The 24,513-nt window shown below is 45.8% G+C and overlaps 2 protein-coding genes across 2 annotated transcripts in view; one reads left to right on the top strand and one right to left on the bottom strand.

The window, feature by feature from the left end:
* Positions 1–3,112, bottom strand: part of LOC138107635 (uncharacterized) — a 36,286-nt gene extending 33,174 nt beyond the window's left edge. Inside the window, exon 1 of the mRNA XM_069009087.1 lies at positions 3,078–3,112. The gene's annotated coding sequence lies outside the window, so the exon portion shown is untranslated. The remainder of the gene's footprint in view (positions 1–3,077) is intronic.
* On the top strand, positions 2,876–12,474 carry LGALSL (galectin like). Its single transcript, XM_069009088.1, has 5 exons — positions 2,876–2,966; positions 3,084–3,155; positions 3,328–3,416; positions 3,887–4,064; positions 6,745–12,474. The coding sequence occupies exons 1-5, from the start codon at positions 2,934–2,936 to the stop codon at positions 6,886–6,888; spliced, it is 516 nt and encodes a 171-aa protein (XP_068865189.1). The 5' UTR covers positions 2,876–2,933; the 3' UTR covers positions 6,889–12,474.
* Positions 12,475–24,513: the final 12,039 nt, after the last annotated feature.

The raw sequence follows: 24,513 nt of genomic DNA, 5'->3' as shown, positions 1-24,513 counted from the left end.
TCAAGAGTCCCAGGCTCCCACTGAGCAAAAGGCTGTACAAACCCAGAAATGGAAGACAATACCTATCCACAAGGTTTTTTGCATTTGGTCAACCAGACAAGTTTGGTAATTTGTACCTCAGCACCATTTTGGTGGTGCACAAATACTTACCATGTTGCTCCAGCTACTACCACAAGGTCTGCAAGCTCAGGCCCTCAAGCATGTTAACTCAAGAGCTTCCCTGCCAAGAAAGCTGTTAAAAATACTGAATGGGGGCTATTTTGTACAGATGATTTAACAAGCACTACATGGGTGAGGGAACAGATTTGGCTCAGATCTCTCCTTTCTCAGAAGAACAAGCACAGGAGCTTAGGTGCAGCACTCACCCTGCAGCTCTTTGCAGAGGGGAACCTGCTGGGAAGCTGGGTCCCAAGGAAGCCCCTCCATGGGTGAGAGGCACGGTGCTGCCCAGAAATGGAACCCTGCTCCATGGACTGCTGGGCAATGCAGGCAATCTCCTGGAGAACACCTCCCTCAGAGAAACTACAGGAGTGGCCATCACGCAGGCAGGACAGCGGAACACAGAGGCAGAGCTCCTCTCTGGCTGCCTCACATTGTTCGTGGTGTACACAGGATTTTAAGTGTCATCCTGGGCTGTGACAGGTGAAGAGGATAACACAGCACAGAAACAGAAAGGCACAGATCACCAGAGCTTTAAAAACTCATGAATGTCCTTTTCCATCAAAATTCCATAGTGTAGGTTGTTCCAGTCAATCCACGGCCAACAAAACAAATGCTGCACTTGTGCTAGTTTGGGGAAAACATGCCAAAAAGACAAGCACAAGGCAAAGCAGCTAGCCAAATGGACAAGTCTTGCTATTTAATTATTTCGAAATGACAAAGTTCATTTAAAACCAGCTACAAAACAAATACATAATGACGGCCTCTCCCTTCATAAAACATCATGCTTTGGCACAAATGACTGGCTGGCCTGATTTTATGTCCAATGAATTTAATCTTATCCAACAAAGTGGCTCTCTGTACAGCAGAGAAGACAAAGGGTTCTTAAAAGAGCTCTTTGGACAACGTGCAACACCATACAACTAAATGAAAAAAAAAAACAACTTAGGATGATTTCTGTTCTCTCTTAGGCCAACAAAAAAGAAAACATAATGCAGTTGGCATCAGCATCATGGTGAGGTGAGCAGCACACAGGAGCTGAAACCCATCAAACTAATTCCGGTTCTACTTTGTGGTAAACTTGTGAATGCACTCGCCTGACCACTGTAAAGCCATCTGTTTCTGATGTGTGATGGGTTCGTGTTACTGCTCTATTTACAAATTCAGTCTCCAGCTTTTCCGTGTGGTGATGAGACATCCAGTGTTTTGGCAGGAAGGAAACAGTCCAGTGGTTTTCCCATCCAAGACCTGGGCCACAGGGATGCTCACTGCCTTTGTGCCCAGCTGTGCTGGTATACCCTGAAGAAGCCATGACTTCAGTACGTGACTTCCAAACATGAGCTTCTATGAGCCATCCCCAGCTGGGCACCCCGAGAGGAAAACATGCCCAAATTAGTGGGCACTACTGAAAAAGTAGCCAAGCGTCTAAACACTTGCACAATCTATACTTACACTCAGTACCTCTTGATTTCTCAAATGGCATCACCTACTGATTGCAAGTGTTTCCCAACGGACACCATCATATTGAAACCCTAAATATTGCAGTGACTTTGCTTCTCCCACTCCACTTTACTCAATGTAATTAATCCTCACAGCGCCTCAGAGGAGGAAGGACAGGGACATTCACCAACCCAGCCCAGTGTGCAAGCGAGAGGCACAAAAAGCCAAGGGACCTGTGCGAGGTCCTGCAAAGCACATGCCAAGTCCAGTTGCTGTGTCACGTTTCTAAAGGGATGCTCACGCCACCAAATCCCAGTGGTGAGGAAGTGATAAGAAAGCCTTCCTCAATTCCCCCCACCCAAGACCCTGAACTCATCAAAAGGACCACGACAGCATGTTTGACGGGTTGAATCATTCCTGCTGTGGTACAGGCGAGGGATTCCTGGCGTGGCACGAGCAGGGCCGGCGGCTTCGGGCGGAGGTCGCCGTACTCCCGCAGAGCGGGACACCCGCAGACGCCGCCGCGTTGCATAACGACGGCCACTGCGTGTCAATGGGAGCTCACCGGCATGGGCCGGCTTATGCAATTACCGCACCTCGCCGGAGGCTGCGGGCACGGCGGGCCCAGGGGAGCTGCGGCCGCACTCGGCCGGGAGACTGCCCTCACCCTCCGGCCGGAGCTCTGCCCACCGCCCCCGCTCGGGGTCTCAGCCCCCTGAGGGTCCCCGCCACGAGGCACGGACGGGAGCACGGTGGAGGTTCACTTCCAAAGGGCCGAGCCGTGTCCCCACCTCTGGAGGAGGGGAGTCACCCAGGACGCCCGGCTCGGCACATCCTCTTCGCCGGGGTGTCCAAGTTCAGACATAAAGGTGATCCCTGACATGATGAGCGCGGGGCTCCTGCGGCCCCTCCCCAGGCACCCATCACCTGCAGGCGCCAGGTGAGGGGCCCGGACTGGCAGGGCCCGGGCTCACCGCCGTCGCCCCAGCCCAGCGGAGCCGCGCTCTCCCCGTACGCCGAGGGACGGCCCCGCCGCGGGGCTGCGGAGCGGAGGAAGCGGCAGCAGCCCCCGCCCCGCCCTGCCCGGCTCCCCCTCGGGCCAAGGGCTGGGCTCCCCGCCGGGCGAGGCAGTGCCAGCCGGCCACCTCCCCTCCTCCTCTTCCTCCTCCTCCTCCTCCTCCTCGCCTTCCTACTTCTGCACCGGCTCCGCTCCGGCTCCGCCGCTACCCCTCCGCCGCCGGTGCTGCCACAGACCCCCCTCCCTCCATCCCTCCCTCCCTCTCCCCCGCCCTCCGCCCTGTCCCCAGCGCCGCCGCTGCCGCCGCTTCCACAAGATGGCGGGGACCGTGGCCGAGCGGGACGCGCTGGTGAGTGCGGCTGTGGGCACCGCCACGGGGCTGGGGGCCGCGCAGGGCACCTGCGGAGCGGGGCGGGCTGGGGGGCTCCACCTGGCCCTGCCTCAGCGGTCTCCTTTTTACCTGCAGAAAATAGAGGACGGACATTTAAACAACTCCCTGGGATCTCCGGTGCAAGCTGATGTGTACTTCCCTCGCCTGGTAAATCACCTTTGTTTAATTTTTTTTTTTTTTTTTGAGGGTGGGGGTGGTGGTGTATTTTATTTTGTCAACCCCTTTACTCCCCCCCGCCCCCGCTCAGCTCCGGCTGCACAAGGGCGGCCGCTGCTGATGCCGAGCTGACCCCTCGCCACCTTCCCCCTGTCCTTTCCAGATCGTCCCCTTCTGTGGGCACATCAAAGGAGGAATGAGGCCGGGAAAGAAGATCTTAGTTATGGGCATAGTGGACCTCAACCCCGAGAGGTAACACCTGGGCAGGGCTGCCCGCACCGGAGGCACCGGGCCCGGGGAGGGGGCGAAGGGGGCGACCACCCTCACGTACACACACACACACACATCCACACGGATCCCTCCTTTCTGGAAAGGATTATTTTTATCATTTTAAATATAGCATGCTGATTTCTCCTTTGACCCATAGAGGGGGCATTTCTTCAAGGGATTCCGTTTTCTCTTGGGAGTGAAGAAGCATATCAAACATACCTGTCTGCATATATGTACACATATATGCACAACGCCATGCACACAAACACACATATATGCCATAATAATGTCCTTGTGCCTGTTGAGCTTTCAGAGAGCTTTGAACGAGCTGATCTGTCTTCCACCCTGAGCTGCTATATGGCTTCAATAAGCTGAGACATAAGACTGGCGGCATTTGGGGCTTATTTGTTTTTTTTTCTGGCTGAATGAGAACTGTTCTGTTTGTGTTGCAGCTTTGGCATCAGTCTGACTTGTGGAGAGTCAGAAGATCCTCCTGCAGATGTAGCCATAGAACTGAAAGCTGTGTTTACAGAGAGACAGTTTGTCAGAAACTCTTGTGTAGCCGGAGAATGGGGGGAAGAGCAGTCGTCTATTCCTTACTTTCCATTTATACCGGACCAGCCTTTTAGGGTGAGTACCAGGATGGCAGTGGCTTACACCGTGTCTGATAAAGTGTCATTTGATACGAGTTGCAGCAGAACCTGATGTGCCTTTCATGAAATCAGTGTAGCCTGCACTGCTCCAGTTGAGACACCAGTTGCTGGTTTGTTTGTATCCATCGAGTTGCATGGAGATCCCACTGCTACGTGCAGCTGCAGGCAGTTCAGATGGGGCTGTGAACACCTCACCTGGGCGCTATGACAAGTTGGAGGTTGTAATACTGTGTGATGAAGCACAATTTCCTGAGCTTAGTTTTATACCCATAAATTAAGAAATACCTCTATGTTATTACAGGCAGTGCATTACAAGTTATTACTGGAGAATGTTAATATTCAGTGGGACTGCTGTATATTTTGATGGTTTTTTTAATGGACATACCATTTGCAATTTAGTGCAGCTAATAAGGATCGTGTTCATCCTTTGTCTCCAGGGATGTTACGTTAAGGTTGACCGTAGGTCTTCGTATTAGCAGATTAAACAGCTAAGCAATAATGGTATTCTTTTCTGAACCCTGGGATTAAACCTTCTGTCAAATTTAAATTTGTAGTCACTTGAAAATGGTGTATATGGAAAGTGCTGTGGTGCTGTGGATGGACTGGGATGACCTAGAAGCGGATTCCCATCTGTAGTGTTTATGGTTATGTGAAGATGTCTTTGCAAATCAGGACTAACAAAGTATGCAGCTGCAGAGGGCTGCTTCTCTCTCACTACATTGAGGAAAAAAGGCTGCATGCCTTTTCCATGCAGCTGACCCAGAAAACCCCTCCTCCTCCCTGTCCCTCTTAAAAAACCTTACTGGCCCCTCTGCTAAATGCCAGTGCTGTGACCAGCTGCCAAACTCTTAATCCTTCTTGCCCCCAAGATAATCTCCCCCAACCCCAAAAGCTCACCATCTCCCCAGATGCTTGGTGTTTAAGAGGGTGTTTATGACTGGTTTTGCTGCAAATTGGTTGCGCTCTACTTGCTTCTACAAACTCACCCTCCCATCAGAACTGGCAACACCCTTCGCTGGTGTGGGAAATGCACTGGAAAAGGCTTGGAGGCTGGGTCCTGCTCCATCTGAGAGGGTTCCACTGCCTCCTGCACTGGGTGGTGCCTGGGCCCTCAGACAAGCCAGACAAATTACCCAGAGCAAGTTTTGTGCATGTCCCACTAATGACAGTTGAAGTTACAGGACAGCAATAGCGCACATTTAGCACGGGAGACTGTAGAAAGGGAGTTGTTCTTTTGCCTTTTTTTCCTTCTTTTTTCCCAAATGCCCAAATGGAATTGAGGCTCCCAATTGACTTTGTACCTTTGATGGTCTCCCTCTCAGTGAATAAATTAAACTATTAAGTGTTCTTGCCAGCTACTTGTGATCCAGTCCAATTAGCACTGTGGCGTGGCCGCGGGTGATGTGAAAAGCGGACCGTGAGCAGTGTTAACCATATCTTTTACATAACAAGGGCCTCAGGCAGGCACTGCCGCAGTGACACAGGAGCTCCGTGGCAGCACGGCCGCTTCCCTGGTACCTGGTGCACTACCAGGGATCCAGGAGTTCCAGCTCTCCTGGACTGCCTGCTGCCATTTCTCCCATTGCAACATGCTCTAAGTCACTTGGGCTTTGGCTCAGTCAGTTTGTCATGGGCCCTGTTCCCATTTTTATACACTAATAGCAGCAGAGTCAAGTGTCTGGTAGCAGCATTTCACTCTGGACTTCCAGCCTCTGGAAATGACCCAGGATTTACATGTGGCTTCCCTGAAAATTTTCTCCTTAGTGTGTCTAGATCTAGAGGTCTCCAAGGGCCTGTAAAAGTGCATGTTCTGTGCTCTCGTGTCCCAGCTTCCTGCCGGGGCACTTCCAGCAAAGCTTAACAACAGGGTACCCTCTCAAGCCACCCCTAACATCAGGAAACTCTCAACGTGTCCAAGCTTGTTCAGCTCCAGACTTTGTTGCTTTTCCAGAGTATTTCTGCAGGTCTCTCAGCAGGAGGGATGAGTTGTGTCCCTCCCTGATCCTGTTTGTGCATCCTGCGAATGGTCTAGCTGAATTCCAGCAATCCTGCACTGCATTTCCTTCACTGCAGCCCTAGGATGGAGTCTAGTCTGACAGGGACTGTCTGCAGCCCCGGGAGTGAAGGGTTTTCAGTTCTGCAGCAGCTGTGTATGTGTGGGAGGGGAGGACAAATTTACATCCCCCTTCCGTGTTTACTCCCTTCCAGTAAATTAAAAGCAGCGTGGAAAGCATTGCTGGGGGAACTGCCCGCTTATGCAGCAAAAAAACCCCCCACCAAAACCAACAACTTTGTAGCAAGGAATGTAAAGTTTGGGTTGGAGATAAAATTTCCTCCTCCTGTGATTAGCAGTTTGAGTCTGTTTCTGGCGTTATTCCAAGATACAAAACCTCCCAGTAGCCAGTGGACTGGGTTCCAGCGTGCTTACTGCTACGGCAACGTGAGATTGGATTAATGTCCCTGTTCAGCAAGAGCAGATCCATCATAGTGTAACTGGTGTCAAAGGCACAAACTGGTCTCAGCCTTGCCTCTTGCGTGGCACATAAGTAGCACAACGTGCAGCTGCACCAACACTATTTGAAGTGCTCTTTGTGTGCTGTGAAGTAACTTCCCAGTTACACTGTGAACAACATGCTTCAATGTTTTATCTTTTACAGGTTGAGATACTTTGTGAGCATCCCCGTTTTAGAATATTTGTGGATGGACATCAGCTCTTTGATTTTTACCACCGTATTGAAACACTCTCAGCAATTGACACAATAAAGATAAATGGAGATCTTCAGCTTACGAAACTGGGCTGAGCTTGTTAGGACTGCAGATTCCAAACCAGCTCAGGTGCCATCGTCTGTTGGGAGCAGTGACAGCCGGCTCTGGACACAGCTATGGTAGGAAGGCTGCCCTGTTCCTTTTCCGCATGCAGTTCTTCACTCCTGTGCCGATGAACCGGGCTGTTTTTTATCCTAATGAAGAGCACTGTTGGTTAATAGACATTGAGCCGTTTTTCTTGGATCAAAATAGCCCACCTGTGCTGGATAATCAAATTGGAATGGATTCAGAAAGACTTGCAGTCTTGTTTCAAATCTCACAGAAAAGGCAGTCTCTGAAATGCAGCGCTAAAACCGGTTACTGAACAGTAGTGACAACAAAAACAAGTTTTTCTTTTGCAAATACTGTTTCTGCACTGAAGTGGAGTAGTGTAGCACAACATAGGGCCACGTGCTGACGTCCTTACCCAGGGCCTGAGCCTGGTTCCATGGAAATCAATGGCAAAACTCCCACTCACTTTAATGGGGTACAATCAAACTGTCTAGTCCTTAGTCAAGCACAATTCCCACTGATTTCTATGGCATTTTTTGCACACGCCTTGGGGCCTGCCCTTCTGCTGGTGTAAATCAGTATTAACTCCATAGCTTGTAATGGAATTTTGCTGATTGCCCTCAGCTGCTGGTTTGCCCCAAGGACTGTGCAAAAACTGACTGAGGGTGTGTGGACACAGCCTGTGTATTTTAGTCAGGGAATTTGCATAGAATGTAGATCGTTATGAGTTTTTGCACAACGTATTGTTAATACAATTTTTAAAACTTATCTGTAGTTTATTTATTTATACTCATTGTATGTATTATTAGTAAAAATGAACAATCTTACTGATGGTTAAGAACAGCAAAGTGTAAACATTTTGAATGTACAAAATGTCTTAGGTTCTTTGGGTAAACTTTACATATCGTTCTTGAAAAACCATGTTTCCTATCGCACATTTAGTTACATTTTAATGGAGCCCTCTAGGCCCTGGGAAAACGTGGGCATGGTAGTTGGTGAGGGGAACTGCATATTCACTAGAATCTGTTTTTCAGGGCTTACTAACTTTGCTGCACAGGATAGGTTTGAGTTGAAGTCGATCCATTTTAAAAACTTAAACAGCAAATTTGTGGGTTTTACTGTGCTTTCATAACCTGAGAAAAAGTTAAATTTGGCAATCTCTTAGTTCAGAAAGAGAACCGGCCTCTTTCCAAGGGAGATGGGCGATTCTTCACACTTGTTTGAGAACATATTTGGCCTTTGATATGACAATTAAAACTTGTCTAGACAGCCAAGTTATTAATGCTTGAAAATCAGCTACAGCACATGAATAATAACTTTAAAAGTAGCTTTTTAAATAGTAGGTATAGCTGTATAAACACAGTCATTGCGCTACACTATAAGTGAACACAGCCACTTTTCTTGACTTCTTTAGGACTAAATACACTTTCTTTCCTTGGCTGCTCACAGTGGACTTTAGTGGGTCTTTCTGAGTAGTTATAATCATGATATAAACATACATTTAGGCAATTTTGAAAACACATAATATAGGGACTAAAACACAGACTATAAAAACATCCTTTGTAGCACAGTATTTAAGGAAAAAAAAAGCCAACAAAAAGAGAAGAATCTCACAAACGGAACTATGTTAAACCTGCAATAAAAGTGGGGTTTAAAGCAACCAGAACTGGAATATCCAAAGTTAAGGGTAGAATGCCAATGCAAAGCCTCATTTTGTGCTAATTTGGCCTGCAGTTAAGAAGCCTTAGACTGCAGGCTGAAATTCCAACTGTGGCTCTAGTCCAAAGCCTGTTGAGGTCAATCAGAGTCCTCCGAGCATAGAAGCCTGATTCTTATTTCATGCAAGTGCAAATCTCTTTGTAAAGTGGGGGGGTTGTTGCTGCTGCTGCAGATGAATTAAGAATCAGTCTGCCACCTATAAAATACAAGTTAAAAATTTAATTTTTAGCCTTAACATTTGACGTTCCCTGACTTTTCTTCCTACTTCCAAAATAAAAGAGAACCTGTTGTTTTCCAGATGATCTTTTTATCTGGTGTGTGGCTTTTAAGCTGTACATCAGATTCTGTTTGTACTCCAGATTGAACTGAAATGTTCCTGTCTTGCTCTGTTTTTACTCTTTTACATGATACATAATGACTGTGTCATTTTCCATTGTATAAAGAATGCTGACAGTGTTTCGGTACAAAATATATTCTTAAAAATTATGATAATAAAAATCCAAGGGAAAGGTGCTTCTACATGAGGTATTTTGGATTTTTCTCCAGCTTGGAAATTCCCTATGGTTCCAAAGCTGATGCAGGCAGAAGATGAATTCTGTTTGGAGAGAAATTTAGCACCCTCTGTGCCTAGTGCTTTCTCCAGCTGGACATCCAAAGCCAGGTTTGCTGAGTGCCTAGGCCTGGCCTGCTGGGCCAGTGGGAAGTGTAAGTAGCACCATGACCCTACAGTAGCACAAACCCAAAGGGAATCTCCCTGACAGCCCACCAGTAGAGATTTCCCCTCCATGTCTTTACTGTATCCCAGAAAAAGCATTTTGGCTGCCTTGGATTTTCACAGCCTCCACACGTTTTCTCTCCTGCAGGGGCCTGGCACAGCACAGTGCCTACACCAGGGATGCCAAGGTGAACTCAGTGCAGTGTCAGGGGCATCTCTGGTGGGAGCCAGGGCCCGGTGATCCTGCCTTGCTCCTGTTGCCACCCGCTGTGCTGGGCACTCCCATTTGTTCCTGCTCCAGGAGTTTGCTGTCTGGGGAAAATGCTCTTTTGACCCTGATTCTGCTTTTGCCTTTGCATAACTCTGCCACCTGATCCTGCCCTCTTGTGGTTTCTGAGCCAGGCTTCGAGGCAAGAAAGGCTGTGAATCCTCTTCTGATGGGTTATGGCTTGGCTGAGAGCTCAAGAAAGGGCAGAAAGTCACAGTTAAAGAAAGCTTCCACATCTATCTGTCTATCAACTGATTGGAAGCCTTTTTATTTTTCTTTTGCTCTTGGCACTACCAGGCGATGGCAGGCAAAAAAAAGGATGATGTCTGTGTAACCAAGGGCTGTTCCCCTCATGCTTGACTTACACAGGCTGATCATGTTAAGAAGCAACTGAGAACACTTGCACGTGCAGTGTAAGCCAGAGAAAACTGAGGCCTTAATTGTTTCTACGCAGTTGGACTTTGGGTCAAATCCAAATGTTTCAAATGAGAGACTGCACTGCAAAATTTATACCTGAATTTTTCAGCCTCCACAATTTAAGGATTATTCCTATCTTCATTTTGGATATAAGCCCTAATAGACATGAAATAAAGACTGTTTCCAAAATAGGCCAGGTTTATAAAATGTTTTTCAGTAGGGACAAGTAGTCTGTGAGCTTCTTGGAAACTGCAATTCTTCAGGACTTCAGGAGTGAATGAACCAGCCTTTGAAATCTTATGCTAAAATTTATTAGCTGAATATTTCCGTGGTTTCCTCTGAATGAGGAAGTTGATTCTGCAGAGAAAGAAGTCTTCAATGGGTAAAACCCATGTGCAGAATCACTCAACTTAGCATAGCTTTATTTTTCCAAAGAGGAAAAAGAAAAAAAAAACGCAACTAACCAAAAAAAAAATCACAACCAAATTATTTAGCTATGTTTGGGATTGGCTGTGATAAACCTGATTTGATTTAAATAAAACAAAACTAGGTTATTGCCTGTTCAGAAAGAGTGTTGAAATATTTCAGTGTCATGTGAGGTAGTCTGTCTAAACATATTTCACACAAACGCTTTTTCACAGACAACTTGCTAAAACTCTTACAAAATACCTTCTTTTCGTGTCACGATTAGAAATGTTTGCCCCACCTTGAAAGAACATTTTGTACTAAATATTCATATGTTGTCTATGAGAACTTGCACTAACATATTATATTCTCCTTCCCCTCCCTGGCTAGTTTAAGCAGAAATAGGCGTAATATTGCTAAACCGGTTGACTGTGACATGTGCTTGAGGCCTAGCATCTTTCTCAAGGGCTGTTTTGAGTAAACAGCCTGAAAACCAAAGGGAGAGCCTGAATCACCATTCTGCTGTGCCAGCTTTCCACCCTTGTCACTCTCCTGCTATGAGGCTGAGAGTGAAGCCCAGAGATTTTCACGCAGGGAACAGCACTGAGATTTTTATCTTTGGCTTTGAAACTATTCACTGTGGAGGAAACAAGGCCAGAGTAGCCACAGTGCCCATCAGCTTGGTAGTGAGGTTGGGGTAGCATGATGCACTGTAGTCCTAACAGAGCAGGAGTTCAGAGGGCATTATTGGGCATTTCAGAGCCAGACAAGAGCACAGGCTGTGGAGATACAGGGCAGCTTCCCAGGGATGGGTTTTTCCCACGTTTTTAGCTGGTACCTTCTGCAACCCCCTACCAGGACATGTGGCAAAACCCAGCATTGCTTACAAGCTTGGACAGCATGGATTGGTTCATGTTCCTACTCGCCTGATGTGAAAGAGGCTCCCAAATAAATAACTGGAGAATATAGGAGTAGCCATGCCACTGAAGTATTTTTTTCCACGCTGACATTCAAGCGTTATATCCAATGTGAGGCTCATTTTGCCTCCTATCCACAGGAAATGCTCCCCCCAGAATACCCCAGCACTGTTTTCTGCACTGAGGCTACACAGAGACATTTCCATGCAGAAAACTGCAGAACCACAGTTCTGCTGAGCCAATTAGCAACCTCCCAGCACCCCTGGAGCTGACGTGACAATGTAAGGAGCAAGAGTTAGGGGCTGAGGCAGCCCCAAATGCCCTCTGTGATAAGCACAGAAGTAAGGAAGAAAAGCTTACTCCAGTGTAGGAACGGTAAGTGAGCTGGTGAGGGTTTTTGTAATTGTGGTATTGTTCTGATTTTCTCACGTGGACCAGAAAGCACACAGGTGAAAGTCACTTTGCAATGAATGGTGTGCAGGGTTAGAACCAAGGCCAACCCAAACAGGGAGAAAAAAAATATTGAGCTGCAGACGCCCTATCTGGCTTTGATACACCCTCCCAGCTCCTCCCAGCAATCACTGCTGTTATAAACATAGACAATTACTACAACAAGGAGATTCAGCAGCATGTGCAACATCAAAATAATAAACTCCTACTCTTCCACAGGTCCTCCCTAGCTCCTGTTTCTAGGCCTCTCCATCTGTCTGTCAACAAATAACTATGTCCTTCTGCTTTTAAAATCCATGTCAAAAATCCCTTTGACTTTCATGGAAATAGGTCCCTAGGAAAAGAGTTATTTCTAGCTCTCACTCTCCAGTTATTTTCAGCTGGGGCATACTCTAAAACTGAGTTTATTTTTAAGTGTGAATAGAGGACTATTTCTGACTGCATTATACATTGGATAGAGTCAACAGGAAGCACAGCCTCTCTCTGCTGCAGGAACACTGGTTTCACAGTTTGCTGGTGAAATATCTTGTATTCCTTACCTTCTGATTTTAAAAAGTGAGAGTGTGCACAAAACGACCGGGCAATAACAGTAATATGTATCACTCACCACAGATCTATTTTTATGTGTTGTGTTGATTTCATAATGAACTTTTAATAACAATAAAACATGGAATCTTCACTAGGTTGTTCTGTCTTTTATCTGAACTATCAGTGCTCATTACATATCCACTTGACTTCTTTAACTTCTGGCATTTTTATCTCCTGTTTTTCAGACTCTTTCCCTCATTAAACTGTAGTGTGAAACTTTAGAATGAGATGTGCAGCTTTGGTAGCAGCTTGTGTAAAACTGCCTTACAGTTTAAATGCACTGTACAGAACAACCAAATAACTTCATCAGAGGAAAGAACAGCTTGCTGACTCTTGCAAGACTCCTGCTGACATCACTGGGCAGTGTAAGCCTCAGGAGTTAACAGGCACGACTCAGACCTCAGAGCCGGGCTATGAGACACAGGTCACTGATCACTTCTGCACAGGATAAAACAGCAGTGTAAGTCACAGATGTGTTTCAGCTCCCTCCGGTAGGGCTGGATTCATAGGTGAGTGTTACAGGGTGAGTAAAACCACCAGATCAGCTCCAAGGGCATATTATCATGAGATCCAGTGTTTCACTTTTTGGTGTCACCTTAACTAAAGTTCACATTGGCCTGACTGAGTGCAAGAGGAAACTTTATGGTCTCAGCTTCTCTCAGTTAAAGTTATTGGAAAAATTCTGCGTGACCCAAGTGGGTAAGGGTTATGCCCTACATCCTGTTGTGGCTGTAAAACACAGAAGAGGTTTTCTGAGGAGAACCTCAAAATTCAAACAGTACTAAAGCAGCAGATGAACAGGATTTGAATACAGCTAGTTCTGTGTTTTTTCTCCCAATAAAATGACTGATTCAGATGCTGCACAGAAGTTCATCCTAGCTCTAAGCCATGAGTATTGATCTGTGGCCATCCCTGCTCAAAGCTGGCCAGAGACTGGGCCTCAGTTTACTGCACACAGCCCTAAGAAGGAATATGTTGACATTTGGAGATTCTGAGATAAAACACAGCATTTGGTAACCTCAATGCAAACCAGAAATGTCTGTGAATGGTATAAAAGCATCATCTAGTCCCCACCAGACAGCAGAACCACACAGCACCTGCAGAAGTGCCCGGGGGGGGTTTCAGAAGGGGGAATATACATTAAATTTCACCACTTGCATGGACTAACTCCTACAGAGGCCCTTGGAAGGCTCTCGTGTGACCTCTAGTACTAAAGTAAACTACAGGCATGTTTTGGGGGGAAGGGAAGGGGTCAGGAGGACACCTGATGTGGCAAGAGCCATGTGTACTTCTCTCCCATTCAGATCAGTACTACAGACACCTCACAGCTGGGCCTTATTTTGGTGGAGTGTTTCTGAGCTTCAAGTGAAGCCAATTCATGTTGAGGGATTTACTCCCAGGAATACCATGAATATGACTCTTTGCTAGCACTGCACTTGATTTTATTTTTAAATTATGACTTTCACCACTTTTCTAAGAATAGAGGCTGGCTCTGAAATGCCACATTGGCTCCAGCATTCTTTAAAAGTTACACATTTCTTATCCTGTTGAGGTTTTGAGGCTTCAGTTTCCTCACTGGTGCCTTGCTAGACCAGGGCTGTGATGCCAGGAGGGGTCATTCTGTGAAAGACCCCAAGGAGGAGGTGTCTTTCAGCAGCTCTCTTCCCAGGAGTAAGAAGCAAGAGCAAACCAGAGTTATGCTGACTTCTGGTTGGCAGAGCAGGGCTTCCTTGTGACTCTGAAAGGCAGGAACAAAAGCCTGGTTAATCAGAAAAACTGCACTGAAGCTGAACAGCAGATCTAAGCAGCAGAGAAAAGGAGGGTTTCAGTACTAAGCAATCTGATACTAACAGCAGAGCCACAGGCTGGACTTGCTTCAGTGGAGCAGAGAAGCAAAGCTCCATTCTGGTGGAGCAGCCTCTTGCCAAGCATGGATGGAGATGCTGGAGGTTTCTGACAGTGCTCAGTGGCTCTGCCTTCGCTTGGCTCCAAAAAAACCCTTTGATGGGCGAAAAGCCAGCGCTGACAGTATTGTAATGTATGACAAGCTCCAGTAGCAGCTCCAGCACTGCATGCTCCAAGAGGCAGAGAGGATTCTTTCCTGGCTGCTCTCTAAGAAATTTTCTGTTCAATGGGAAAGATAATGGCTGTCTAAGAGAGATCCAGACCAGAACTAAGGACAGAATATGGCTCTAGGTAGAAAAAACATTTTGGAAAGTAACAGATTGACTACAACCTCCAGGGGAAAACAAAGTATTTTAATATTAAAGTACAAAGCCTGCAGCAAGGATAGAGGGGCTCCTTTTACACCTCATTTTGGAAGAAAGATACAATGAGCTACAGTGGCTATTAAACAGACTCTGAGGGACAAAACCGGGAGCAGCATTGGATTACTGCGTGAGTGCAGAACACGGCTTCCACATCCATTCCCCTCCATTTCCACTGCCTTTCCTCAGGGGTGGCCAGTCCTCTCCCTGTGAGAGAACCATGGCTGGAAACCCCACTACTAGGGGAACTCTACTGTGGCTTCAGAGCTTTATGTGTCTTCTAACAGACACCAGCCAAGGTGTACTTTATTTAGTACCGCTCACTGAAGAACTTCAAAGCACTGACAAAATCTAAAATTAGCATTAAGTCATGAATGGCCCTTGCCATTTCTAACATTATTGCTGTTATTCTACGGGCAGGGAGAGGGAAGAACAGAAATGCAACAGCCATTACTCAGCAGTCAGTGCTGTAATTTGAAATACACTGATTTCCACACAATGCTCCATCACTGAGACTTTGGGCTACAACACTGAAGTTCAGGCTCCCAAGCCCCCCTCCGCCTTTGCTCACCAGGCAGACATTATTTGGACAAAATATACAATGGCGAGGTCGAGTACAGCTATACACTGAGTAGCTCCTCTGGGATCAGAAGCACTATTTGTAATGCAAAATCCTTCCAAAATATGACTTTTTATAATAGTAAAAATGAATGGCATTCTGTCAATTTTTTTCGCAGCCTCCACTGACTCACAGTGCTTTCAACTGCCATTTAAATAATGCAGAAGCGGAGATAGAACAAGATCAGGGAGTTTGCTGCACCTTAAATTTAGAAGATGACGTGCACACGTTTCCCTAGACAAAATACAGCAATCATAACCAGAGTGATGCAAAATCTCTCTTGATTTTGGTGGAAGTACACTGATAGCAACAGAGCACCTGCTGGAGTAGGAGCTGGTTTAAGGTTCCCATAATAAACCTTACCACTTTGAGCTGCTCCAAAGATGCTCTCAAGCAAAATAACAGGATTTTATTTAGCAAAGGCAAGCACATGATTGTTTTAATGCAATGTAAAGCTGAAGCTTTGTTAACGCAGGCTAGAAGATTATGTTTTTAAGTGAAAGGGAAATTAGTTGCAATTGTTGTAGTCTTTATATATTGCCAGCTGTATTGATTACCTTCTTCCTGTATGTGACTGGCAACTAGGGAACATGATCCATTACCTCATGCTAGTGTTGGAGAGCAGCAGAGATTGGTGTATTTTTAGAAACAAGATTCCCGCAGTGTAATTGTAGCAACTGGGTGATCATACACATGCATATTAAAATACCAACAGATGAATTCCTGGACAGTACCAGCAAACATTTCACTGTTTGGGGTAGGAGGAAAGGGCAAGAATGCACAGCTCAGGAATTCAACAACTGCAAGCATAGAGGTTTTACCTCTGAGTGTCCTCTGAGGGCTGTGTGGCTCACATTGGCCAGTCTGAAAGGGAAGCTGTGAAAAGGCAGAATCTTTTCCTCTCTAGGATGAAAAGATATGAGGTCAGAGGGCCCATATGTCTCCTGTCCTACCTGGTCCCATTACACAGGAGATTATCTCTGTACCAGTACAGCGAACTGATGGCCATCTCTCAGCATCCTTCAAGGGCTCAGTCCTGGGTCTCAGCTACCAGCGGGCAGTGTTTGGGGTGCCCGTGCTGCACAGCCAAGCATGGTGCAGAGGTCCCTGGCTCACTAAACCTCACTAGCACTGCAGAAGTGTAAGGCTGATTCCTGGGAACAAAACTATACAGATGTGGGCAGACAGCTGGGACGGCCAAGTTGCTTGTAAGCAAACTTGGTTGTGAGGCAACCTGGGGCTGTCTGTGCAGGGCCAAAGTGTAGCAGCATCTGCTGGGAACTTACAAGTCTCATAAAGCATTTATTTGTCTCATGTCAGAGAAGCTGTTCCAGACTCTCTGGGAATTAATCAGCCAGGTTAACAGTCCTGCCATTGTGCTGGTTTAGACAGGACCTTTACAGGACCAGCAGAGGTCTGAAATTTTCCACTAAGAGCCAACCTAAGAGTCTGTAAGTAGAGCGGAATATGAGTTCACTTGTGGAAGAAATAACTAAAGTACACTTGAAGCATTCAGCAGTCACTCAGGTAGTGTCAGAATGCCAGAATCCCAGTAGACTGTTATTGTATCCAATATAAATAAACTGATGGTCACAGACCATCAGAGGAGCATGGTGACCATTATACTTGATAAAACTGGCAGTGCAAATAGCTCCCAGGCTTGGTCATGTTAACTGGAATGTGTTTTGGAGGACAGCACAAGGGATGCTGTGACAGACAGCTGATGCCTTAGGTTTTAACACACGTAGCTACCTCAGAAACCCAGTCAATAATATTGAGATTTATGTTTTTACCACTGTTACTGCAGTGATTACACTTGGTGTTGGAGGCTATTTAATGCCTGACCTTTTGCAGGATCCTGTTACTTCTATACATGTGGATATTGTTCATGAGTGGCAACATACTACATGCAAAGAAAACCCCTGTCTGCCCTCAATGTACCACTCTTCTGTCTCATTATATGCCCTTTCATCCTTTAATGGATGAATAAAGAGAAGACCATAACCTAACTTCTTAGTACCACTTAGCTTTCTTTACACTTTCATCATGTTTATTACCACCTTTTTCAAGGTACACAGACCTTTTCAACTTAATGACCAAATAACACACAGGAAACTTTTCTAAAAGATGTCTTCAATCCATGCTGTAAGAATTAACAGTCACCAGAGTCAAAGTAAATTGCAGATGGTGGTGAATTGCCTAACATCCTGATGTAGAAGTAAGATAAAGGCCAAATCTGGGGGTGTAGCGCAGCACGAAATCCAAATGTACAGACTTTGCATATCAAGTTTTATCTTCATGTCAGAAAAGCCTGTAATTATGCTGAAATGTGTGCTTTCAAGCTTTCCTACACCTGGCCTTAAGGAAACTCCCCCCACCCCAAACTGACTGCAGCCAGTGACTCCTTCCATGTCTTTCTCTCCCCACAAGGGATTTTAGACAGTGAATCTACATAGCCACGTCACCAGACCAAACAGACCTCCACCTTCTCAGCCTGTTCCCACCTGTCTCTGGCTAGCCTCCAGATAATTTTTGTGTCTTCCTTTATGTTATAGGCATCTTCTTCTACCTGCAGTGCTGGAAGGGAGTAGCCAGACCTGGCCTCTCAGAGCATACTGCTCCAGAGAGAAGATCTTGTTCTGGAGAGGGCATGGCAGGAAAAAATATCCTTCATAACATTCAGGGTGATGTGAGCCAGGTTTCAAATAGGAGGTCACAGCTTTCACTGCCAGAGACTGCCACCCATCTCAGGCATGTAGCAGCTCCATTTGCCATCTTCTAAGCTGCTTAGTTTAGACCTTAAAGAGATTCAGAGGCAGATCCTGGTTACCTTCACAGGTGAACTGCCATTTAGGGCCATGAAGCCACAGGCTGTGCTGGTTGGCTTGCAGGTCTAGATCAGCATGCCAACACCTCCACAGCAACGTGTAACCATACACACAAATACAATTACACATGCATTTATTGGGAGATGGTGGTAGAGTGACTCCAACATGTGTCAACAGCTTCCTGGGGTGAGGATTTAAAAGTGCTATTTGGTGCAATAAAGGCTGGTGCTTAATACACAATTTTCTGCAAAGATGCCTTTTTTAAAAATTTTTTGCTTAGGTGAGCAGAGTGACTACATTAACGGGAAAACTGGAAGCTGTTCAAGCCTTTCAGTGGGTGAGTAGTAGCTCAAACTGCAGAGGTATTTATGCCACCTTCTGCAGAATCTAATTTCAGCTATGGTAATTTGGTCTGGTCTCTGTGGGTTCCCTATACAGGCAGTGGAAAGAGAGATGCTTCTCCAGAGGATGATTTAGCAGGGATGATTTTGGTGCCCTTATTTTCCAGAGGCCTTAGCTCCAATGATTATAAAGGAACCTTGAAGACACTCACGTCCTACCAAACACCTAAATGTAGATGCCTGGTCTCCTTTTCACACGCATATACATCCTGTGTTTGAAGTTAAAAAACCAAATAAACCACATATGGAAACAGTAGACCAGAGATAGGTGGCTCCGGTGTTTCCTTAAGTACTTAACAGGAAAGAAACTACCATCCTAAGAAAGTGAAAACCAGCAAAGCTTTCAGTGCTGAAGGCAGAGGGTTATGTGTAACTAACACAATAAAGAAGACACTTGCAATTTTGCTTCCACAGGGGTTCACTTCTCCTGCCAGGCTTGGAAAAAGATCTGAATAAAAAGTGCTGGAAGAAGCCAAGGCACTTAGGGAGTGCCTGCACAACATCCCTCTTCAGCATTCTACAGTCAATGCAAGCATCTTCTACACATGGGAGTAAGAAACAATACACTCTATCAACTAGAAATGCTAATGATGTGGGAAGGGCTCTATAAACATGTGACCTTTGCTTACTTTTAATTCCTTTCCACATTGCTGAGAGCAGAGTTTCCTATTAGTGAGAGCCAAAGTAATTATTGGTTACAGGAACTTCAAGTGGCTTACAAGCAAGTCCTGCATGGCCAGAAACAGGTGGCAATAGGAAAGCACTATGTGTCTCCCCTTCCACTTAAAGTAAAGCCAGATAAAGCAGACTGTGTTTCCAGAGAGCAGATTTATCACTTTTCTTAGACTGAACAGGGCATATTTTTTCTCACTGTCCTTTTTGAAGTGTTCAGCACTGGCACATATAGGAAGACACAGAACAGTGCCTTCTTGGAATTCAAAATATGCAATAGCTCTTGGCTGGGATTTTATTTACAAACAGCACCAGAAATGCCAAATGTCTCAGTATTGAACCTTCGTTCCTTGGTGGTCTCCTACACATGAATGTAGAGGAAACAATGCTGGTATTCCACAGATGTTAAGGAGGTTACAGCAGCAAACAAATCTGACTTGAGCTGCTTTGAGTTGTCAGTTTTGTGTGTAGCTTGCCATTTTTTCATAGAATCATAGAATATGCTGAGTTAGAAGGGACACATCAGTATCATCGAGTCCAACTCCTGGCCCCGCAGAGGACACTCCAAGAGTCACACCCTGTGCTTGAGAGCGTTGTACAAATACTTCTTGAACTCTGTCAGGCTTGGTGCTGTGGCCACTTCCCTGGGGAGCCTGTTCAGTGCCCAGCCACCCTCTGGGTGAAGAACCTTTTCCTGATATCCAACCTAAACCTCTCCCAACCCATCTTCATGCCATTTCCCCAAGTCCTGTCACTGGTCATGAGAGTGAAGAGATCAGTGCTTGCCCCTCCACTCACTCCAGTGAGGATGTTGAAGACCCCAGTGAGGTCTCCCCTCAGTCTCCTCCAGGCTGAACAGACCAAGTGACCTCAGCCCTTCCTCATAAGGCTTTCCCTCCAGACCCTTCATCATCTTCGTAGCCCTCCTTTGGTCACACTGTAATAGATTAATGTCTTTTTTATATTGTGGTGCCCCAAATTTCACACAGGGCTCGAGGTGAGGCTGCACCAGTGCAGGGCAGAGCTGGACAATCCCCTCCCTTGACTCCAAAAGGGCCAAATGCCAGGGATGGGCAAATGATCACTACCTCCACAAAGTCTGATTCAGTCTGACAGGCGTTTCAGAGTGCTTTGCCAAAATATACATACATCAGATATTACTTATTAAGTGATGAGCTTGGGGGAATGGGCTCAGGTCACACCAATGTTGTGTGTGAGTGTGCTCACCCTCCTGTAAGGCTGGAGCCTTTACAAAGGATGGGGAATGGGCAGAGCGCCTGCAAACAGAAAGGGACAGGCCTGTGGCTCTGCACAGAGACAACACCCCTCCAGCTGTTTATTTAGCTGTAGTCAGAATGCATCCTATTTTGTGCATCTGCCAGCACACAGGAAAAATCTATGGGATTGAAACTCCTTGCTCAGCAGATGCAGGACACAGCCTTTTTACTTTCTAAGAAAATATTATTTTTATATGCAGTCTTAGCTAAACTCGGGAGTCCTGATGTGTTCTAACTCACTCTAAGTTCCTTGTCCACTTTGTCCAGCTGGAGACTGAGCAAAGATTTGGGACTATGGACTCTCAACAGAGGGACAATGACATTTTGTTAAACCTGCAGACTTCAGACATACAACACTTTGAATTGACAAACATTTTTTAATGCTTGGGATGGTGAGGTCTTTGGAGCATAGAGAATCAGTGTTTGAATTTTTTTTTTTTTTTTTTTTTTTTTACTTCTACCTATTTTATAGTCTCCATATCAGGATAATTCATTTTAATACTCCCCAGTGATATGAGGAGAAAACCCTCAGATTCCTAATCAGGTTAAGACTATACTAAACCACAGGCAAAGATCTAGGCAGGGATGACACTCTGACAGAGTGACAGCACTAAAGATGTAATTTAAAGATAATGGAAGTCGAAGAATTAGAAGTCAAAGGACTTGGACACAGTCTTCTCACTTCTAATTGCAGCTGGCTGCTCTGCAGTATCCTCCAGAAGAATCTTACAGGGAAGCAGCTGTAAAAGACCATGCATCAAAGCCTCAGAGAAAACAATCTTCATGCAGACAAACAATCATCAAAGAAGCAGGCTCTCTGTTCTTTTTGTCCTTTGCAAGAAGAGTGTAAATACATACAGCCAGTAACAGACAGATTTATTCTTCAAAATATCTTAAAACATATTTTGATCTTCAAAATTATTTTAACACCAACGAGTCCAAAGCCTGTATGTGTTTTAGGTAGATATCACTACAGCTTGTTGCTTTCTACCAACAAATCAACTTACCACCTACAATCTTTTGGGAGACCCCTCTCTTCTAGCAACCATTTCCTTGTTAAAAACAGTGATTCTTGTTTTCCATAGCTGAGCAATACCAGTGCAATGGGAAACACAATGAGCATCTTTGTGCACCAGTGAAAGTCCTGCAGTGGTCATGTTTGCTTCCTGGGAGGTGAAATGGTTGAATTCAACATCAAGGTGTTAGATCAGCCTAAAAGAATTCACAGGAATACAACTGGTACTGGAAAGTTCACACAAATGCTGCATCTTTCCCACACACTAGCTGCCACAACTGCAGAGATTATTTCCTGTTCTTCATGGAACTCACTCATTCAGTATCATAATTTTTGACTTCCAAGAGAAAATTGGAGACCCCTACAGAGGCTTACCTAGGCCCAGCATTAGACTGGGGTCTCATACAGCTCTGAACTGCTCCCATCTGTTCCCTCTTATCAGTTCCAGTGCAGAAAAAGAAATGGCAAGATGCAGCTCAGGGTGTAACAGTCCAGCCTATCCCACAAAGAACCTGACACTTTTCACACAAAAAGCTTTCCCACAGGCAAGAATGAGCCTTGAAAAGCTATAGAGGTAAGTTTATAATGCAGTGATGACTCCTTCTATACAATCAAGAGAGCAAAACACACCACAGACACTTAACTGCACCGGGCCCTGGGGCACACTTGCAGCTGTGCGATGCAACCAGAACGCTTCAGAAAGCAGAGCAGTAACAATTGTGAAAGGAGAAGAAACCTATCTGTTCCACTCTTAAACTGAATTAAAGGCACCACAATAGTGTGCATATAATAGAATCTGACTCAGGAGAAACTGGTCTGGCTCTGTAAAAGCAAAGCAGCTCCAAGGCAAACCCGAGCATGCAGTGACTCTGTCATGCTTTGTAGGGGTTATCACTCTGGTTTTCTTCTATATAGCACAGGGTTGTAGCTCTGTCTGCCTGCATCTCTGTCAGATCAAGAAAAGGGGACTCTCCAGAGAAGTGGCCTAGCTAGTAAGGGTGTATAAATTGTCAGTCAAAACCAGAGATGTGTAACTAACCCAGGCCTCTCTGAAGGCACAGCCTGTAGGATAATTTAAGCCTGTCTTGATAGCGTAGAACTACAGAATGGAAAAGTCTTCTGAGTGTAACCTGCTGTCAAACTGCATCTGAAGACATTTATGCAGAAAAAAAAGATCAGAAGACTCATGGCTCAGCAGCCACAAAGTGGATACAACCGACCATCCCTGACTGGCTGGCCAGGAACAAGAGAAGAATAGGCCAGTTTGTGACAGCTACCCCAGCACGTTCAGTCTATATCTTCTTCACCCCTGAAGCAACTCTGCAAAGGGCCATCTGATAGCAATTGGGTTTCATCAGCACAATTCACACAAAATGATCCCAGAAAGTACAAGAAGGCATAGTTGTGGGGGACAGTCACGTGCTAAAATGCCGGGGTTATTTTTGAACAAAAGCTGGTTCACATCCCACTGCCTCTTTGAATAAGAGGAACAAGCATTTGACTGGTGGGAGATCTCTGCAGCGCTCCTGAGACTCCTTCCTGCTCCACATGAGGATAGGCACAGGAGTCTTGGCTCCTCGAAAAACCCAGGCTGTTGCCAACAGGTTTTGTACCAAGAATTAACTGCTGCTCAAAGAACTGTGAATGGTCCCATAAACTGCAGCATTTGAGACAGGCCAGCAAGGAGCCAGAGGCCTGATTCTGGGAGATAGCTGCATGACTAGCAAGGGTCATGAGTCTTGGCCTTTCCACAGGGGAGAACTTGTTGGAAACTCCACTCAGTATGAAACAGTGGTATATACCCAGTATAAGAACAGTGAGTTACTAAGGATATGTTCTCTGCCCACGGGATGTCTTGCCAAAGAAGACAAGGCCATTTGCAGCAAAATATGGATAAATATGGATAAAATACGAATTATGGCCAAATTTGGAAATAATTATGTTTCCTCTGCTCCTACAACATTCCACAACTGGACAATTGGCCCAATGCCATTTCCATGCAAACCAACTGGGGGTTGCCATCAGTCATTCATTTAAATCCACTGAACTGCTGACCTACATCTGACCAAACAGACAGAAAAGACCCTTTGGCCTACATTATAAGCAATTCGATAAATGCAGGGAAATGGAGACAAAAGATTCTCCTTCAAAACATCAGCTTGGTGATCAGCTTGTGCTGGAAATCGAGGCTCCTTGAAAGAAGCACCAGACCCTATAAACTGATTCATTATGTGTAGTACATTTTTTTTCAGCTCAGTAGTTAAAAACTGAAAACTGTGAGCCAAATTCACTGCTAATGCACACCCCTTGAGTTCAGTAAGTTTAGAGATGGGGGGACTGCAGCTCACTGCTCCCTTGAAATGCCATAGGCTGCCCTTAGACTGCATGTTTGGCACAGAGATGCAGAGAATGGTGAGGAGGAGACACATCCTGGCAAGGGCTCCTGCAGACCACATCAGTGACTCCATGTAAGCCTGATGGGATCGTATTTGCTTCCTAGAAGCAAGAGGCTGACTCAGAGATGGCATCCTTTTCCCAGTGCTGAAACCCAGTTAGCCACGATTTAGAAAGAGGGGCCTAATGAACTTAAACAGATTGCTCAGGTACTTGGATTTACCTAATCTCATCTTTCCTAGCTCTCTTCATGGAAACAGAGCTGGTTCAGCTGCTCTCCAGAGAGACTGACTGATCCTGGATATAGAAGGGGTGGAGGTTGGACTTTTCATCTCCTCATCTGCCCCAATGTCTGTGCTTGTGTTTGCCATCCTGCTGTTTCCCTCCCTGACCTGTTCTCCACACTCCTCTGTGCCTGCTCCTTCCACCACTCAGCCTGTTATCAGTACAAACGTCAGGAGAGAGCCTCTTCTTTCTGCTTGTGAGACAACCACGGGATGACACAGGCACCCCAACAGATTCCTCCACCTGAGGGTCTCGTCCTGACTGCTGGTGCAGCCAAAGGTTGTAGCATGCAGGACTTGGGCAGCTGGGGCTGACATTCTGTCAGCATTCAAACAAATTTTAGCTACTTGGAACATGGTATTTCCTCTCCTG

Source organism: Aphelocoma coerulescens, chromosome 3 (genome assembly GCF_041296385.1).
Source record: "Aphelocoma coerulescens isolate FSJ_1873_10779 chromosome 3, UR_Acoe_1.0, whole genome shotgun sequence".
Taxonomy (NCBI): Eukaryota; Metazoa; Chordata; class Aves; order Passeriformes; family Corvidae; genus Aphelocoma; species Aphelocoma coerulescens.
The sequence above is the reverse complement of the archived record's forward strand: the minus strand, read 5'-3'. Positions and strand labels throughout refer to the sequence as shown.